The sequence below is a fragment of the Nicotiana tabacum genome, chromosome 6 (genome assembly GCF_000715075.1).
Source record: "Nicotiana tabacum cultivar K326 chromosome 6, ASM71507v2, whole genome shotgun sequence".
NCBI lineage: Eukaryota > Viridiplantae > Streptophyta > Magnoliopsida > Solanales > Solanaceae > Nicotiana > Nicotiana tabacum.
The window spans coordinates 184694211-184715596 of record NC_134085.1 but is presented as its reverse complement, the minus strand read 5'-3'; the positions used below and the strand labels follow the sequence as shown (position 1 = coordinate 184715596).

General features: G+C 35.4%; 1 protein-coding gene and 1 long non-coding RNA gene across 2 annotated transcripts; one reads left to right on the top strand and one right to left on the bottom strand.

Annotated features, from left to right (window-relative positions):
- Positions 1 to 240: 240 nt before the first annotated feature.
- On the top strand, positions 241 to 2160 carry LOC142182228 (secreted RxLR effector protein 161-like). Its single transcript, XM_075256337.1, has 2 exons — positions 241 to 400; positions 1700 to 2160. Exons 1-2 carry the CDS (start codon positions 241 to 243, stop codon positions 2158 to 2160), a joined length of 621 nt encoding a protein of 206 aa, XP_075112438.1.
- An 11190-nt stretch (positions 2161 to 13350) lies between these two features.
- LOC142182145 (uncharacterized) lies at positions 13351 to 21048 on the bottom strand. The gene is made up of 3 exons (XR_012711053.1): positions 20290 to 21048; positions 17564 to 17617; positions 13351 to 13584 (listed from the first exon to the last, which is right to left on the bottom strand). It is a non-coding gene; the product is annotated as an uncharacterized LOC142182145 (long non-coding RNA).
- Positions 21049 to 21386: the final 338 nt, after the last annotated feature.

The following is a 21386-nucleotide window of genomic DNA, read 5'->3' as shown; positions in this document are numbered from 1 at the left end:
GTTTTCGTTATGAGGGTGACGGAGGGAATGGTGGTTTGTTGACGGGCAACTGGGAGGTTGACGGTGGCGGAGGGTCAGTGATGGTGTCGTGGGGGTGGCGATGCAGCGAGCAGCAGCTCGACGGAGCTGGTACGTGGGGGGTTACCGGTGGTTTTGGACGCGAGGGTTTTGCGTGGTTTTTGGTCTGGTGGACTGCTTGGCGACGGGGGGTGCGACGGGGTGCGAGATGAACCTAAGAGGATGAGGACTGGTCGCGACAGGGAAGCTGGAAATGGAGTGGTATGCTTGGTAATGGAGGAGTTGGTCCCGTTTGGTGGTGGTTTCAGCTGGGAGGTTGACGGTGGCGGAGTGGTTTTGGTTATGGCGTCGGGGTGGTGTTTGGGAGGAGGAGGGTGGTCCGGTTTGGTCGTGAGGGTGTGGGACTGGTGGTTTTGGGTAGGGTTCTGCTAGGGCGTTTGCTTCTTCTTCTTCTGAAGAAGAAGCGTGAACAGTAGTATATGTTCGTTTTCTTCTGTTTTTTCTTTCTTTTAAAATTTCCCAAGTCCGTTTGTTTCCCAGTAGGTTTTTCTTCTTCTCTTTTGAGAAGAAGATGTACAGTACTTGTTTTTCAAAAATCCCAAAGTCCGTTGGTTTTTTTCAATTTTTTTTTCCTTTGTCAAATGTGTTAGTCCGTGTATTTGACATGGCTTTGCCAGAAAAAAGAGCCCACGCGTGGTGGGGTTCAAGGCATATGTTCCCCACGCGTGGTGGGGTTCCCCACGTGTCCTGGACACGGTTTATTATGGGCTAGGTCCGAAAATTAGGCCTAAAACCGGGTAGTTTGAACCCGAATATTATTCTTTTGCCCGGACCCGAGAAATAGGAACACGTTGCTTAATTAGTCCTATGTAAGCAAAATAACTACCAAAAATAAGACTAGTATTTAAACAAAACTATATCTTTTTAAATATTTTTAAGGATTTAAAATAGCTACAAAATATTAATAAAACTATTTTTTGTAATTTTCGTAAATATTAAGATAAAATATGAAGTAATATTTTTGTATTTTTTCAAAGTTAAAATAACTATAAAATATTAATAAAACTATTTTTTTGTAATTTTCGTTTTTTTAATAAAGACAAAAATATGAAATAATATTTTTTGTATTAAAACGACTTCAAAACATTAATAGAATTATATATATTTTTTTTGTAATTTTCGAATTTATATAAAGTACCAAAATAAAGTACAATTTTTTTGTATTTTTCAAGTTTATGAGAGATACATAAACTAAAATTTATATATATATTTTTTGAAATTTTCTTTTTGCACCGAAATAAAGTAAAAATAGTTAAAATAGCTATACTAGTCCTAAATTAGATATTTAAGCTTAAGAACGTAAAAATTCCCGGGGAGGGTCAAAAATCACGTGCTTACAGCTGCCCCTCTTTGACTGGAAACACGAAGAGTTTTCCGACAAAGAACGACTAGACGTGTTTTTGACCCGACCATTACTTGGACGGACTACACTTAAGGAAAGGGAGGGAATGTGACCGAGCCCTAGTATCTGAGCTGCCTACATATCCTTGGTTATACAGGAATCAGGCCACGTGTATTGAAAGCAATCACAAGATACAAACTGGGGTTGGAAAGTCAATTGATAAGGAGAGATATTAGAGGTTGGTTGGAAAACTTATTTATCTCTCTCACACTACGCCAGATATAGCATATTCAGTTAGCTTGGTGAGTCAGTTCATGCACGATCCACAAGATCCTCATATGCAAGCTGTCTTTCACATTTTGCGGTATCTGAAGTCTGCACCAGGAAAAGGTCTAATTTTCTCCAAACATGGTCACCTACAGATAGAAGCCTTTACAGATGCGGATTGGGCTGGATCTCTAGATGACAGAAGATCTATATCTGGTTATTGTACACTCGTGGGAGGGAATGTAGTTACTTGGAGAAGCAAGAAACAAAATATAGTTGCCAGATCCAATGCAAAAGCAGAATATAGAGCAATGGCCCAGGGTGTTTGTGAACTGTGGCTACAAAAGTTAATGGATGAATTGAGATTTTCTGAGACAGGGAAACTTTTGTTATATTGCGACAATAAGGCTGCAATTAGTATAGTTCATAATCCCGTTCAGCATGATAGAACAAAACATGTTGAAATTGATTGACATTTCATCAAAAAAAAAGATTATTGGTGGTACCTTGAGTTTGCTTCATGTATCGTCAGAAAAGCAGCTAGCGGATGTGCTCACAAAAGGTCACATCAAAAAGACTTTTCACACTTTGGTTTGCAAGTTGGGCATGTGCGACATCTTTGCACCAACTTGAGAGAGAGTATTAATTAGTGTAATTAGTAGAAAGATTTGATTAGTTAGATTTTATTCTATAGCTTGATTGTAGCAATTACTGATTTCTTTTCCTAGTCTAGCCATAGGATTCATTGTATAAATGTAAGTACTCTTGATGTGAATAATATACAAAAATACAAGAATCTCTATTCTTCTTCTTGAAATCATCATAAAATATTTACACTAACAATAAAAATTACTTTCTAAATAATAAATTAATCATAAAATAAGCGAATTTTAAAAAAAAAAGGAGAAGAAGAAGAAAAGCACAAAAAGTAAAATAGCGGACTATCGGATATTGAGGTCCACAAATTTTGATTTGGCTATCATCACAAACAAGAAAAAGAAATAAACGTACATAACGTAATAGCTTAAGTTTTGAGCATTAACGGTGTCAAAAATATTTACTTCTTATGATCAATTTAAACGATAATTGTAGTTATTCTATTAAGTATCACTTATTGATGAATATCTAAAATAAATTATAAATAACCTAATATAATATGTTGAATTATACTAAAAGAAAATCGGTGCATGAATGCTTTTGTGTTCCTGCAGTTTGAGAGAACATTGTACAAAAAATTCATTATGTTGTTGGTATATATAACGTAATTCCTATATAAAAAGGACAAAATTAAAATTGAAGACTGAAGCAAATATACTAATTATTTAGTAAAGAAAATTATCATAATTTATAAATTTATTGATATAAAATAACCTCAATCAAATAACAAAAAAAATATCTTGTAGCTTTTTTCTTTATACTAATTATTTATATAATTTATAGTAATAATAATAATTTAAAATAAATTCGGGGGATTCAAATTTTGGAGGCCTAAGGTGACGGCCTCACTGCCCAAGCATTTAGAGCCTCTCCTGGGCGGATTGGATGATATCACGACCCGAAATTTTCACCATCGGATCTGTGATGACGCCTAACATCGCATTCGCTAGGCATGCCAACGTTAGAGTTCTACTCACCTTTTTCCTTTACATTTCATAGTTTAAAATTAAAAAAACTAAATAAAGATGAAACAAATGCGGAAGCATAATTACCCGGTTATCTATATACTATTAACAATACCGAAACTGTTACCACCCAAAAACTGGTGTCACAATCCATGAACACACTATGAATATTTACAAACATTAGTCTGAAAGAAATTACATCCGTTTCGAAAGAAAAAAAAAATAAGAGTGTAGAACATAGGAGGGGACGCCAGGGCCTGCGGACACCAGCAGGACTACCTTGGGTCTCCTAGATGAAATGCCTACAAGCGACCTCTCAATCAGCCACAACCATCTCCAGAATCTGTATAGAAAGTGCAGAGTGCAGTATCAGTACAACCGACCCCATGTACTGATAAGTGCTGAGCCTAACCTCGAGAGGTAGTGACAAGGCTAAGGCGGGGTAGTTACAATATAACCTGCATACAGTACATAATAAAACAGATTAAAGAACGGAACAATTAAATAGTAACTTGCAAGGAAGGAGTACAGAATTCCGGTATCTCTTTAGTAACCAACTATAACCAAATCCTTAAATGTAAAGCCAATTTACAGAATAACTTGCACAGTAAAAGAAAAGTACATAAACACATAAGTTGATGTGGCGCGCATCCCGATCCCACCATATAATCAATATCAATATAAATATTCACCCTTATTACTCTATTTCGATCCACCCTTATTCCTCCTATTGCGGCGTGCAACCCGATCCTACCGTACAATAGTAATTCACCCTTATTTCTCCTCAACATACCACCCTTATTATTTCTGTTGCGACGTGCAACTCGATCCCACTAGAAAATAACATTTCACCCTTATTCCTCCTTAATATATCACCCTTATTTCTCCTGTTGCGGCGCGTAACCCGATTCCACTATATCAGAACCAACAACAATAATAACAACAATAACAACAACAACAACAACAACAATGACCCAGTGAAATCCTACTAGTGGGGTCTGAGAAGGGTAGTGTATACGCAGACCTTACCCCTACCCCGAATGAGTAGAGAGGTTGTTTCCGAGAGACCCTTGGCTCATATCAGAACCAATCACACAATAAGAACAGAAATTTCACAATTTAGCGCAAAACCCTCCACAATATTTAAGCCTCAAACCAGAGCAAACAGAAGGATATACAATTATGAAACTTCACTCCACTTATACTACACAGCGAGACCAACCAAGTTATACCATGAAACACCAATAAGCCAACTTAAACCAATGAAATACAATGAAACTACAGGATAGTTAATATCTTCAATAAAGAAAACAACATTTAACAAGAAGCAATTGAACATGGAAACACCAACATATTAAGCGGGGAAAGAAATAGGCTAAACAAATAATTTGGCGGCACATAGGTACTCGTCACCTCACCTATACACAAATGGATTTTCACAGAGCAAATAAGTCGGGGATCCCTAATCCCTCAAGTCAAATTTAGACACAACACTTACCTCGATCTAACGTTCAACTCAATGCTCAATTACCGCTTTTCCCCTAGATTCCACCTCCAATCTACTCGTATCTAGTCATAATTAACTTAATAACATCAATTATTACTCAAGAAATCAATTCCAATACATAATTATAAGTTTTTTAATATTTTCCCCAAACCGTCAAAAACCGACCCAGGGCTCGTTTGGTCAAAACCCGAAATTTAAACCAAAATCCGATTACTCATTTACCACTGAGCCTGGATATACAATTGATTTTGGAATCTGACCTTAATTTGAGGTCTAAATCCCCAAATTTCAAAATTTCTAAGTTCTACCAAAAAATCCCCAATTCCACCATGAAAAACCCTAGATTCTAGGATGAAATCTTATAAAAAGAAGTAAAAGATTGAAAGAAATGAGTTAAGATTCATTTAACTATGATTTGGGGAAGAAATGGTCTTTGAAAAATCGCCTCTTGAGGTTTAGATTTTGAAAAATGGGAGAATGAAAGAAAAATCCTGTCCAAAATCGTTTTTGAATAGTTGCAGGTATCGCATTTGCGATCAGAGATTCGCAATTGCGAACTCCACAAATACGAACTTTACTTCACAAATGCAAAGAATTGCCTGGACTACTAGCATCGCAAATGCGAACAAGTGCTCGCAAATATGGCCTGATCTGATCGCAATTGCGATCCTGAGCTTTGCAATTGCGAAGGTCCCCGCCCAGCCCTTCTGCTCACAAATGCGTAACTTCTTGGCAAATGCGAAGCTCACATTTGCGAGCCAAACTTTGCAATGTGAAGTGTGTAGACCTGAAGCATACCAGCAAAATTTCTTAAGTCCAAATCACTCTGTAGCCTATCCGAAACTCACCTGAGCCCTCGGCGCTCCAAACCAAACATGCCCACAAGTCTTAAAATATCATATGCACTTGCTCGCGCGATCAAATCGCCAAAATAACACTAGAACTACGAATTTAGCACCAAATTGCATGAAATTTCCAAGAAAGTTTCAAAGCTTCTATTTTCTCAACCAAAGGGCCGAATCACGTCAAATCAGCCATGGTTCTCACCAAATTTCACAGACATGATGTAAATGATAAATTAAACCTATACCGGACTCCTGAACCAAAATACAGGCCCGATACCAACAAGATCAAGCATTAATCAATTTCTTTAAATCATCAGATTTTAAGTCTTACAATTTTCATCAAAAATTTATTTCTTAGGCTTGGGACCGCGAAATTCGATTCTGGGCATATGCATAGGTCCCACATTTTACTACGGATCCACCTGGACCGTCAAAACACGGTTCCGAGTCTATTTTCTCAAAATATTAACCGAAATCAATTAAAATCAACTTTTTAGGCCAAAAATTATTATTTTATCAATTTTCCACACATAAGCTTTTCAAAAATGCGACCGAACTATGTACGCAAATCGAGGAGAGATAAAATGAGGTTTTTAAGGTCTCGGAATACGGAATCGAGTTCTAAATTGTAAGATGACCCTTTGGGTCATCACAGATGAGTTTGGGCTCAAATTACCACCCTTAATTGCCATCAACTCATACAACTATTGATCAACTTTATCTTTACTCCGTACATTCCCACGTTGATAGGTACCTACTTTTCCCAATCATCTTTACCATGATTAGAAAAAGTGGGCACCTATCAACGAAATTGTACCATTAGTATGTCCCTCATCTGTTGCAGGAATGAATGATCTTCAGTTATTACAAATTTTGATTTTTTTAATCCCATGAGCTATCTGTTGAATTCGAGTTAATATAGTATAAAAACTAGATTCATTATTCTTAATTTATTCAATGTTGGGCCGTGTGTGATGATAGATGCCGTCATTCTTAATCATCAAGATAAAATTATCCATCGTGATTTTTTCAAAAGATGTAGCTTTAAAGAAAATATGCACAATAAATCTTTCACAAATTTAAAATATCTCAATTAAAACTTAAATTTATATTTTTTGATATTACTAGAATAAAAGTAGACTCTACCGATTAAACAACTTAAGAGAACTAAATATTCGGGCTGGCAAAGTAGTAGAAACAAACCTAACTTCAATATTGCCCCGCTTCAAATGTCTAGCTAAAACTAGGCGTGTTGGGTCATTTTGGAGTATGTCCCACATTATTTGAAGGAATAGATATCCTTATATAATTTTGAACAATTTTTTACCTCATAAATTAGCTTTTGCGCTTGGATTAAAGTTAAGATTCATTTTCATAACAAATAATGATGTCTTATAATTTGTCATCCCATTGATCGATGCCCTCTGGAGTCATCTCTGTTTCACTTCTTTGTGATTCAATATTATTGACCACAACATTAATCAGAAGTTTCAAGTTCGAGTCTTAAGTATTTCTTATACCCCATTTTAAACTGGTTAAAGTATGGCACAACATATAGGAAATTCCGAGTTTGATTAAAATTAAAGAGTTGCCACCTAATTATTTTTAAGGTTAATTATGACACTTATTTACTAAATAATACTTAAAGTTTACTCCGTTTATATGGTCTGCTTAGCTTTAGAAATTCTAGGTAATGGTTCTAGTTATCTCAAAAGGAAGGGGTTAGACACCTTTTAAGATCAATTGAAAAATAGTTAATCGGCCAAACTTAGGTTAATTAATTTTGAGGCTTATTTTTTATTAAAAGGGTACATGAAGAAAATGACTCACACAAAGGTATAAAGTAGCTAATCTTTGATTGCAGAGATAGATTCATAAAATGTTTGAAGGAAAACGTTGTCATTTGTCTTAAAGAAAAAAAATGATTTTAACTCCAAATACAAAGATGTTTCTGGTCTTAAGCTTAGGAAGACAAAATCAGTTTTTTGAGTCTTCACTCTCATCAGGAAAATAATTCTTCTTAATAAGAGTTAAACTTTCTCACAAGGCTAGCCAAAATATATCTGATTTTAAAAGGTTGCGGACTTCTAAAAATCATCATAATGAAAAATGGATTAGACTAATTACTGATTTTAGAAGTTCTATTCTAATCCCGTATTCTATATGTGGTAAAAACTCTAAATGGTTATAAGTCTGGCTGTTATAAACGAGTAGTCACAGAAGATAAAATGTTAGCCAACTAATAAACAAGAATTAAAGCAACATAATGAACAACCTTCTATCCATTTGTTCAGGAGCACAAATCTCCCAAGATTTTACTATTCAAAGGAATTGCGAAGTAAAATATTGAAAAAAATGAGTTAAGATTCATTTACCTATGATTTGGGGAAGAAATGGTTTTCAAAAAATCGCTTCTTGAGGTTTGGATTTTGAAAAATGGGAGAATTATTGAAAAATCCCGTCCAAAATCGTTTTTGAATAGTTGCAGGTATTGCCTTTGCGATTAGGGATTCGCAAATGCGAACTCCACAAATACGAACTTTACTTCGCAAATGCGAAGAATTGCCTGGCCTGCTAGCATCGCAAATGCGAACAAGTGTTCGCAAATGCGGCCTGATCTGATCGCAATTGCGATCCTGAGCTTCACAATTATGAAGGTCCCCGCCAACCCTTCTGCTCGCAAATGTGAAACTTCTTCACAAATGCGAGGCTCGCATTTGCGAGCCAAACTTTGCAATGCGAAGTGTGCAGACCTGAAGCATACCAGCAAAATTTCTTAAGTCCAAATCACTCTGTAGCCTATCCGAAACTCACCCGAGCCCTCGGGGCTCCAAACCAAACATGCCCACAAGTCTTAAAACATCATATAAACTTGCTCGGGCGATCAAATTGCCAAACTAACACCTAGAACTACGAATTTAGCACCAAATTGCATGAAATTTCCAAGAAAGTTTCAAAGCTTTTAATTTCTCAACCAAAGAGCCGAATCACGTCAAATCAACCTCGTTTCTCACCAAATTTCACAGACATGATGTAAATGTTAAGTTTAATTTGTACCGGGCTGCTGAACCAAAATACGGGCCCGATACCAATGAGATCAAGCATTAATGAAATTCTTTAAATCATTAGATTTTAAGTCATACAATTTTCATCAAAAATTTATTTCCCAGGCGTGGGACCTCGAAATTCGATTCTAGGCATATGCATAGGTCCCACATTTTACTACAGATCTACCGGGATCGTCAAAACATAGTTCCGGGTCCGTTTTCTCAAAATATTAACCGAAATCAACTAAAATTAACTTATTATGCCAAAAATTATTATTTTATCAATTTTCCACACATAATCTTTTCAGAAATACAACCTAACTGTGTACGCAAATCGAGGAGAGATAAAATGAGGTTTTTAAGGTCTCGGAACACGGAATCGAGTTTTAAAACATAAGATGACCCTTTGGGTCATCACAGATGATTTTGGGCTCAATTTGCTAACCCTAGTTGCCATCAACTCATACAACTATTGATCAACTTTATCTTTAGTCTGTACATTCCCACATTAATAGGTGCCTACTTTCACAATCATCTCTACCATGATTAGAAGAAGTGGGCACCTATCAACGAATAATGCTGGTTATTGTACCGTTAGTATGTCCCACATCTGTTGCAGGAATGAATGATCTTCACTTATTAAAATTTTTTATTTTTTAATCTTATGAGCTATCTGTTGTATTCGAGTTAATATAGTATAAAAACTAGATTCATTATTCTTAATTTATTCAATGTTGGGCGGTGTGTGATAATAAATACCGTCATTCTTAATCATCAAGATCAAATTATCCATCGTGATTTTTTCAAAAGATGTAGCTTTAAAGAAAATATACATAATAAATCATTCTCAAATCTAAAATATCTCAATTAAAACTTAAATTTATATTTTATGATATTACTAGAATAAAAGTAGACTCTAACGATTCAATAACTTAAGAGAACTAAATATTCGAGCTGGGAAAGTAGTAGCAACAAACCTAACTTCAATATTGCCTCACTTCAAATGTCTAGCTAAAACTAGGCGTGTTGGGTCATTTTGGAGTATGTCCCACATTAGTTGAAGAAATAGATATCTTTATATAATTTTGAACAATTTTTTACCTCATGAATTAGCTTTACGCTTGGATTAAAGTTAAGATTCATTTTCATAACAAATAATGATGTCTTATAATTTGTCATCCCATTTTAAACTGGTTAAAGTATGTCACAACATGTAGGCAATTCCGAGTTTGATTAAAATTAAAGAGTCGCCACCTAATTATTTTTAAGGTTAATTAGGATACCTATTTACTAAGTAATACTTAAAGTTAACTCCGTTTATATGGTCTGCTTAGCTTTAGAAATTCTATGTAAGAGTTCTAGTTATCTCAAAAGGAAAGGGTTAGGCACCTTTTAAGATCAATTAAAAAATAGTTAATCGGCCAAACTTAGGTTAATTAATTTTAAGGTTTATTTTTTTTTTATTAAAAGGGTACATGAAGAAAATGACTCACACAAAGGTATAAAGTAGCTAATCTTTGATTGTAGAGATAGATTCGTAAAATGTTTGAAGGAAAACGTTGTCATTTGTCTTAAAGAAAAAAAATGATTTCAACTCCATATACAAAGATGTTTCTGGTCTTAAGCTTAGGAAGACAAAATCAGTTTTTTGAGTCTTCACTCTCATCAGGAAAATAATTCTTCTTAATAAGAGTTAAACTTTCTCACAAGGCTAGCCAAAAGATATCTGATTTTAAAAGATTGAGGACTTCTAAAAATCATCATAATCAAAAATGGATTAGACTAATTACTGATTTTAGAAGTTTTCTTCTAATCCCGTATTCTATATGTGGTAAATACTTTAAATGGTTATAAGTCTGGCTGTTATAAATGAGTAGTCACATAAGATAAAATGTTAGCCAACTAATAAACAAGAATTAAAGTAACATAATGAACAACCTTCTATCCAATTATTCAGGAGCACAAATCTTCCAAGGTTTCACTATTCAAAGGAATTGCGAAGTAAAAGATTGAAAGAAATGAGTTAAGATTCATTTACCTATGATTTGGGGAAGAAATGGTCTTTGAAAAAACACCTCTTGAGGTTTAGATTTTGAATAATGGGAGATGAATGAAAAATCCCGTCCAAAATCATTTTTGAATAGTTTAAGGTATCGCATTTGCGATCAGGGATTCGCAATTGCTAACTCCACAAATACGAACTTTACTTCGCAAATGCGAAGAATTGCCTGGCCTGCTGATCACGCTCAACTGTGTCTATTAAAATACTAAGCGGGCGTTGCAACTATAATCCGGGGTATTATGCCCCGAATCGAATCCCACAGGGAATTAACGTATCAAGAGAAGCCTTTAAAGTACTAAATTCTTATGAGTCAACCTTCTCAAACTTTGTAAATAACAAGTGGTTTTATGGTCACTACTCCAACTAACAGAATCGATAAAACTAAGATTAACTACTACGCAGTTGTAGACAATTGGAATAAAGGTCTAAGGTAATGGTTTACCCCGTTGTTGAATTCCTTAGTCGTATGTTTCTTATAGTTATGAATTGGTTGTCTCTATCGATCATGAACTCTCCAGCTATCATAACTCTCTCTCAAGTAATTATGATAATTTACTAGACGCAGTCTCTCAAGCTACACTAGCTAGATTCACATTACATTTCACTTAGATCGCGCCCGAGGTATCGTTATCTCTACTCCAACCTCTAAAACCTTGGTTATGACTCTCGCATATACTCCGAGAGTGATGTTGTTCAAACAATTACCTAAATATGCACTCTCTCTCAAGAAGACACATAATAAATAGGAACAACTAATTGAGGATCCTTTCAACTAACCAAATCAAAACGTAGTTGAACAAATAGAGATTAACAACCAATTCAAACAATATTAATATAACAACAAGTTCATCCACAACGGGTTCACCCAAAACCTTAGATTAAAAGAGTTAGCTACTCATAACAATGATGTTCATCACAATAATTAAATTCATTACAAATCATAAAAACAAAAGGAAGAAGAGAAGAACTTGATGTAGAATACTCCTCCTTTCCTCTTGCCTTTCCTTTTCTTGCTCTCAGCTATCAAAAGCTGCACACACAATCCTTGGGCGAGCTTGACCTTCTATAGGTCAAGTGAATTTGCCCCCCAGACTTCCAAATTTACCCCAAGGAATTATTTTCCTGAACTGGGCTAGAGAGGCCGCGCTAATAGCCTTACCATTCTGCCTCGACCATATAGGCTAGCGCGGTCGCGCTAGTGGCCGCGCTAGTCCAGGCCTTCATTTGGTTGACTCTTTTTCTCGTCGTCTCGCTTACTCAGCTCCTAAGGGTCTTTCTTGCTTCAATGCAGCTCCAATCACATCTTTAAGGCCTTATATAAGCTCCTCATTCCTGCAACACAATTTAGAGCTCATTTTTCATCATTTGATTATATTAGAGCATTGAAACATAATCAAGTTGGGGCAAAACAATCGTCAAATGACATAAATCTAGCCTAATATCAGTTCTCCTCTCTTGTTCAAGTGTTCGCAAATGCGGCCTGATCTGATCACAATTGAGATCCTGAGCTTCGTAATTGCGAAGGTCCCCGTCCAACCCTTCTGCTCGCAAATGCGAAACTTATTTGCAAATGCGAGGCTCGCATTTGCGAGCCAAACTTTGCAATGCTAAGTGTGTAGACCTAAAGCATACCAGCAAAATTTCTTAAGTCCAAATCACTCTGTAGCCTATCCGAAACTCACCCGAGCCCTCGGGGCTCCAAACTAAACATGCCCACAAGTCTTAAAACATCATATGAACTTGCTTGCACGATTAAATCACCAAAATAATACCTAGAACTACTAATTTAGCACCAAATTGCATGAAATTTCCAAGAAAGTTTCAAAGCTTTTATTTTCTCAACCAAAGAGCCGAATCAAGTCAAATCAGCCCCGTTTCTCACCAAATTTCACAGACATGATGTAAATTTTGAATTAAACATGTACCGGGCTCCTGAACTAAAATACGGGCCCGATACCAACTAGATCAAGCATAAATCAAATTCTTTAAATCATTAGATTTTAAGTCTTACACTTTTCATCAAAAAAATTTTTCCCAGGCTTGTAACCTCAAAATTCGATTCTGGGCATATGCATAGTCCCACATTTTACTACGGATCCACCGGGACCTTCAAAATACGGTTCCGGGTCCGTTTTCTCAAAATATTAACCGAAATCAACTAAAATCAACTTTTTAGGCCAAAAATTATTATTTTATAAATTTTCCACACATAAGCTTTTCGGAAATGTGACCGGACTGTGTACGCAAATTGAGGAGAGATAAAATGAGGTTTTTAAGATCTCAAAACAAGAAATCGAGTTTTTAAACGTAAGGTGACCCTTTGGGTTATCACAGATGAGTTTAGGCTTAAATTACTACCCCTAGTTGCCATCAACTCATACAACTATTGTCATGACCCGGATTTCCCACCCTCGGGAGTCGTGATAGCGCCTACTAATGTGAGCTAGGCAAGCCAATCCTTAACTGCTTATTTCATTAACAATTACTTCTTTTAACAATTATCAGTGATAACATGAAGCAACATAATTAAATAATTATGCGGAAGACTTAAATTAAAGAAGACAAAACAATAATGCGAGAATCAACATATGCCTCTACCCAAGAACTGGTGTCACATTACTCACGAACTCCTAAGAGTACTAAATACAACCATTTGAAAGAAAATATAAACTGTTTGTATCGAATACATGAGATAACGGACTGAAATAAAAGATAAAGGAGACGTCGGGCCTGCGGACGCCTGCAAGGCTACCTCGGTGTCTCACTGTACTGAAGGCTGGCTCCCGCGCTACTGCTGTTGTCCAAGACCTGGATCTGTGTAAAAGAGCACAAAGTGTAGCATTAGCACAACCGACCCCATGTGCTGGTAAGTGTCTAGCCTAACCCCGACGAGGTAGTGACGAGGCTAGGACTAGACTCCAGATAAACTTGTGCAGTTATACAATATATGGCGGAAAAGTAAACAAGTAATAAGCAGTTAAAGCTGGGGAAGAGAAACATGCTTCAGGGATAGTAGTTAAAAGAAAATAACAGGGAATACTGAGGAAGCTAGCAATATAACTTCTATCACAAATGAAGAAAATAAAGGCAACTTTCAATTTCAGTTTCATCTTGTTGCAGGCGTGCAACCCGATCCTATTTCTCATATCTCGTGGTAGGCGTACCACCCGCTCACATTTCATTATTTCTCGTGGTAGGCGTACCACATGCTCCCATTTTATTATATCTTGTGATAAGCGTACCACCCGCTCCCATTTCATAATATCTTGTGGTAGGCATACCACCCGCTCCCATTTCATCACACAATTACAAAAAATTCCGGCAAGGGAACATAAGCGATATAATAACCTCCTGGCGAGGGAACAAAAGCAATATAATAGTTTCCTGGCAAGGGAACAAAGATATCGAAACAATCATCCCGGCAAGGGAGAATCAGCTATAACCAATCTTAACTTAGCTTGTACTCAGCCCAAATAATGGCAATGCTCAAACATAAATAAGATCTGCGAGGATAGAACAATTCTTTGCGCAATATAGAAGATCATTAATTAAAGCATCTGAAATGTCATTTAAGGACACAACCACTTTCAATTTAAGACTCAAGGTCATGCTCGACACCAACGTTTAGGTACTCGTCACCATGCCAATACGTCGTACTCAACAAGAAGCAGGTAGCAAATATGACTCCACTCCTAATCCCTAAAGCTAAAGTTAGACCAAACACTTACCTCGATGCCTTGAACACCACTCAAGTCTCAATTATAGCTTTACCTCTTGATTCCACCACCAATCCGCTCGAACCTAGTCATAAGTTACTTAATTACATCAATAAATGCTAAATGAGTCAACCCCAATGCATGAAAATAAGTTTTATAAGGTTTTACCAAAAAGGTCAAAAATGCCCCCGGGCAAACTCGAGGTTCAGACCAAAACCCGGTTACCCATTCCCCCACAAATCCAAATATATGGTATGTTTTGAAATCGGATCTCAAATTGAGGTCCAAATTCCCAATTTTAGAAAACCTAGGTTCTACCCAAAACACCCAATTTTCCAATGAAAATCTTTGATTTGAAGTTGAAATTATGTTAAAAGATGTTAAGAAGTGAAGAAAATGAGTTAGAAATCATTTACCAATCGTTTTGGAGAAGAAAAGTTGTTTAGAAAATCGCCTCTTACGTTTTGGGGTTTTGAAAAGTGTAAAAATAATTGAAATTCACGTGAATTTATACCCCTCTGAAACTCCCTCTGCGGACCGCACAAAAAGGACCGCGGCCGCACAGGCCTCCCTGAAGACCTGCAGATCATAGCCCCGTGCGGACCGCACAAAGCCGACCGCGGCCGCACAGCATCCACCGCGGACCGCTCAAAGGCAACCGTGACTGCACGCAATTTCTCGCGGACCGCACAACAGGGTTCAGAGACCTGAAAAATTTCCTGAACCTGCAACATCTGATCTTTTTAAGCCTAAGACATCCCAGAACCTACTCGAAACTCACCTGAGCCCTTGAAACTCTAACCCAAGTATATACACAACCTCAAAAATATTCTACGAACATATTCGTGTAATCAAATCGCCAAAATAACATCATGAACATCGAATTAAACCTCAAGATCAATGAAATTTTCAAAAACTCCATCAAGTTCAAATTTAAGAATTAAAGTCCGAAAAACGTCAAACGATGTCCGATTTTAACCAAACTTTACAGAAACCTCTTAAATAACATATAAAACCTGTACCAGGCGCCAGAACCAAAATACAGGCCCGATACCAATACGTTCTAATCAATTGTCATTTCTATTTTCCTAAAACATTTCCATTGGGACCTCGGAATCCGATTCCGGGCATACGCCCAAGTCCCATATTTTTCCACGGACCCTCCGAGATCGTCAAATCGCGGGTGCGGTACCGTTTACCCAAAATATTGACCGAAGTCAAATTTTATTCATTTTAATATCAAAATTTAGCATTTTTCAAAGAATTTCATATTTAAGCTTTTCGGCTACGTGCCTGGACTGTGCACGCAAATTGAAGTGACTCCAAATGACCCTTTGGATCATCACAGATGAGTTTGGGCTCAAATTACTACCCCTAGTTGCCATCAACTCATACAACTATTGATCAACTTTATCTTTACTCCGTACATTCCCACATTGATAGGTGCCTACTTTTCCCAATCATCTCTACCATGATTAGAATAAGTGGGCACCTATCAACGAATGATGTTGGTTATTGTACCGTTAGTATGTCCCACATCTGTTGCAAGAATGAATGATCTTCACTTATTAAAAATTTTGATTTTTTTATCTCATGAGCTATCTGTTGAATTCAAGTTAATATAGTATAAAAACTAGATTCATTATTCTTAATTTATTCAATGTTGGGCCGTGTGTGATGATAGATACCGTCATTCTTAATCATCAAGATCAAATTATCCATCGTGATTTTTTCAAAAGATGTAGCTTTAAAGAAAATATGCATAATAAATCATTCACAAATCTAAAATATCTCAATTAAAACTTAAATTTATAATTTTAGATATTACTAGAATAAAAGTAGACTCTAACGATTCAATAACTTAAGAACTAAATATTCGAGCTGGCAAAGTAGTAGCAACAAACCTAACTTTAATATTGCTCCGCTTCAAATATCTAGCTAAAACTAGGCGTGTTAGGTCATTTTGGTGTATGTCCCATATTAGTTGAAGGAATAGATATCCTTATATAATTTTGAATAATTTTTTACCTCATGAATTAGCTTTTGCGCTAGGATTAAAGTTAAGATTCATTTTCATAACAAATAATGATGTCTTATAATTTGTCATCCCATTGATCAATGCCCTCTGGAGTCATCCCTGTTTCACTTCTTTGTGATTCAATATTATTGACCACAACATTAATCAGAAGTTTAAAGTTCGAGTCTTAAGTATTTGTTATACCCCATTTTAAACTGGTTAAAGTATGGCACAACATATAGGCAATTCCGATTTTGATTAAAATTAAAGAGTCGCCACATAATTATTTTTAAGGTTAATTAGGACACTTATTTATTAAATAATACTTAAAGTTAACTCCGTTTATATGGTCTGCTTAGTTTTAGAAATTCTAGGTAAGGGTTCGAGTTATCTCAAAAGGAAAGGGTTAGTCACCTTTTAAGATCAATTAAAAAATAGTTAATCAGCCAAACTTAGGTTAATTAATTTTGAGACTTATTTTTTATTAAAAGGGTACATGAAAAAAATGATTCACACAAAAGTATAAAGTAGCTAATCTTTGATTGTAGAGATAGATTCATAAAATGTTTGAAGGAAAACGTTGTCATTTGTCATAAAGAAAAAAAAATGATTTCAACACCAAATACAAAGACGTTTCTGGTCTTAAGCTTAGGAAGACAAACTCAGTTTTTTGAGTCTTCACTATCATCAGGAAAATAATTCTTCTTAATAAGAGTTAAACTTTCTCACAAGGCTAGCCAAAAGATATATGATTTTAAAAGGTTGCGGACTTCTAAAAATTATCATATTGAAAAATAGATTAGACTAATTACTGATTTTAGAAGTTCTCTTCCAATCCCTTATTCTATATGTGGTAAAAACTCTAAATGGTTATGAGTCTGGCTGTTATAAACAAGTAGTCACAGAAGATAAAATGTTAGCCAACTAATAAATAAGAATTAAAGCAACATAATGAACAACCTTCTATCCAATTATTCAGGAGCACAAATCTCCCAAGGTTTCACTATTCAAAGGGATTGCGAAGTAAAAGATTGAAAGAAATGAGTTAAGATTCATTTACCTATGATTTGGGGAAGAAATGGTCTTTGAAAAATCGCCTCTTGAGGTTTAGATTCTGAAAAATGGGAGAATGAATGAAAAATCCCGTCCAAAATCGTTTTTGAATAGTTGCAGGTATCGCATTTGCGATCAGGGATTCGCAATTGCGAACTCCACAAATACGAACTTTACTTCGCAAATGTGAAGAATTGCCTGGCCTGATAGCATCGCAAATGCGAACAAGTGTTCGCAAATGCGGCCTGATCTGATCGCAATTGCAATCATGAGCTTTGCAATTGCGAAGGTCCCCGCCCAGCCCTTCTGCTCGCAAATGCGAAACTTCTTCGCAAATGCGAGGCTCGCATTTGCGAGCCAAACTTTGCAATGCGAAGTGTGCATACCTGAAGCATACTAGCAATATTTCTTAAGTCCAAATCACTCTGTAGCCTATCCGAAACTCACCCGAGCCCTCGGAACTCCAAACCAAATATGCCCACAAGTCTTAAAACTTCATATAAACTTGCTCGCGCGATCTAATTGCCAAAATAACACCTAGAACTACGAATTTAGCCCCAAATTGCATGAAATTTCCAAGAAAGTTTCAAAGCTTTTATTTCTCAACCAAAGAGCTGAATCACGTTAAATCAGCCCCGTTTCTCACCAAATTTCACAGACATGATGTAAATGTTAAAATAAATCTGTACCGGGCTCCTGAACCAAAATACGGGCCCGATACCAACGAGATCAAGCATTAATCAAATTCCTTAAATCATTAGATTTTAAGTCTTACAATTTTCATCAAAAATTTATTTTCCAGGCTTGGGACCTCGAAATTCGATTTTGGGCATATGCATAGGTCCCACATTTTCCTAAGGTTCCACCGGGACCGTCAAAACACGGTTCCGAGTCCGTTTTCTCAAAATATTAACCGAAATCAACTAAAATTAACTTTTTAGGCCAAAAATTATTATTTTATCAATTTTCCACACATAAGCTTTTCGGAAATGCGAACGGACTGTGTACGCAAATCGAGGAGAGATAAAATAAGGTTTTTAAGGTCTCGGAACACGGAATCGATTTCTAAAACGTAAGATGACCCTTTGGATCATCACAGATGAGTTTGGGCTCAAATTACTACCCCTAGTTGCCATCAACTCATACAACTATTGATCAACTTTATCTTTACTCCGTACATTCCCACATTGATAGGTGCCTACTTTTCCCAATCATCTCTACCATGATTAGAATAAGTGGGCACCTATCAACGAATGATGTTGGTTATTGTACTGTTAGTATGTCCCACATCTGTTGCAGGAATGAATGATCTTCACTTATTAAAAAATTTTGATTTTTTTTTATCTCATGAGCTATTTGTTGAATTCAAGTTAATATAGTATAAAAACTAGATTCATTATTCTTATTTTATTCAATGTTGGGCCGTGTGTGATCATAGATACCGTCGTTCTTAATCATCAAGATCAAATTATCCATCGTGATTTTTTCAAAAGATGTAGCTTTAAAGAAAATATGCATAATAAATCACTCACAAATCTAAAATATCTCAATTAAAACTTAAATTTATATTTTTTGATATTAATAGAATAAAAGTAGACTCTAACGATTGAACAACTTAAGAGAACTAAATATTCGAGCTGACAAAGTATTAACAACAAACCTAACTTCAATATTGCCCCGCTTCAAATGTCTAGCTAAAATTAGGCGTGTTGGGTTATTTTGGAGTATGTCCCACATTAGTTGAAGGAATAGATATCCTTATATAATTTTGAACAATTATTTACCTCATGAATTAGCTTTTGCGCTTGGATTAAAGTTAAGATTCATTTTCATAACAAATAATGATGTCTTATAATTTGTCATCCCATTGATCAATACCCTCTGGAGTCATCCCTGTTTCACTTTTTTGTGATTCAATATTATTGACCACAACATTAATCAGAAATTTAAAGTTCGAGTCTTAAGTATTTGTTATACCCCATTTTAAACTGGTTAAAGTATGGCACAACATATAGGCAATTCCGAGTTTGATTAAAATTAAAGAGTCGCCACATAATTATTTTTAAGGTTAATTAGGACACCTATTTACTAAATAATACTTAAAGTTAACTCCGTTTATATGGCCTGTTTAGCTTTAGAAATTCTAGGTAAGGGTTCTAGTAATCTCAAAAGGAAGGGGTTAGGCACCTTTTAAGATCAGTTAAAAAATAGTTAATCGGCCAAACTTAGGTTATTTAATTTTGAGGCTTATTTTTTATTAAAAGGGTACATGAAGAAAATGACTCACACAAAGGTATAAGGTAGCTAATCTTTGATTGTAGAGATAGATTCATAAAATGTTTGAAGGAAAACGTTGTCATTTGTCTTAAAGAAAGAAAAATGATTTCAACTGCAAATACAAAGATGTTTCTGGTCCTAAGCTTAGGAAGACAAAATCAGTTTTTTGAGTCTTTACTCTCATCAGGAAAATAATTCTTCTTAATAAGAGTTAAACTTTCTCACAAGACTAGCCAAAAGATATCTGATTTTAAAAGGTTGCGGACTTCTAAAAATCATCATAATGAAAAAATGGATTAGACTAATTACTGATTTTTGAAGTTCTCTTCTAATCCCGTATTCTATATGTGGTAAAAACTCTAAATGGTTATAAGTCGTGGCTGTTATAAACGAGTAGTCACACAAGACAATGTTAGCCAACTAATAAATAAGAATTAAAGCAACATAATGAACAACCTTCTATCCAATTATTCAGGAGCACAAATCTCCCAAGGTTTCACTATTCAAAGGAATGAGGAGAAAATGATGATGGCTCAGCTTCGACAGCGACGGTGTATATGACATGCAAAAGAAAAGAGAAGTAAAAGATTAGGAGGCAACCCATATAAGACATATCAATGTATAAAGAGATGTTCACATATATAGAAGTAATTAGGCAAAATAACCAAATGATTTCAGTAATTACATATGAATATATCTTTGACTAGAACTCTAAATACTTTAACAGATCCATTTCATTAATATAGACTTGCACCTCTAAAGTAATACAAAAACAATCTCCTAACACATGAAGTATTATTCATATAATCTTGACCAAGGGATAAACTAACGAAATCCAAACTATTATCCTAGTTATTACAACACATGGTTTTTCGTTAAAAGGTTAATCATTGAAAACTTCCTGTTAACAAAAACAATCCCAACATAGATAAGTAATTTCCTGCCTTTTGAAATATTTTAGACCAAAAGGAACAATAACTCTAACCCATGTTCTAAATAAGAGACTAGTTCAGAAACTACTGTATTAACTCATAGAATAAAATAAAAAATTAACTTTATACATACTAGACAAAGAAGTGATATTCTAGACTTAGCATTTTGAAGTAAGAAATAGCAGATCATGATATTTAAAGTAGACGGCACAAGAAAAACAACTAACATATTAATCTATTCATGTGAGTATTTAATCGACATCAAGTTTTTCATGTTGATTAACACTTATATTGTCCTAATCTTTTACTATTTTTTATACCTAAAGAAATCTTAAAGCATGCTTTCTATATAAAAAAAATTAAACAGACAAACAAACACTTATTTTGAATAAACAAAAACTAGGATTTGAGAATCACTGACCTTTTTGTAAGCAGAGAATGGGGCGTCGTCAAGAAGGTCTACGATTTTCGGCCTCTACTACGTAACTCCGAGCGAGTGCCAAAAGAAAAGAGATTTTAGAGTGTCGTTCAAAGAAGAGTAGCGAGTACAAGGATCTAAAGTGTTGAGCTAAAAGTGCTGAAAATAGTCACAAAGTCTGATATTTATAGGTGTAAAATTAG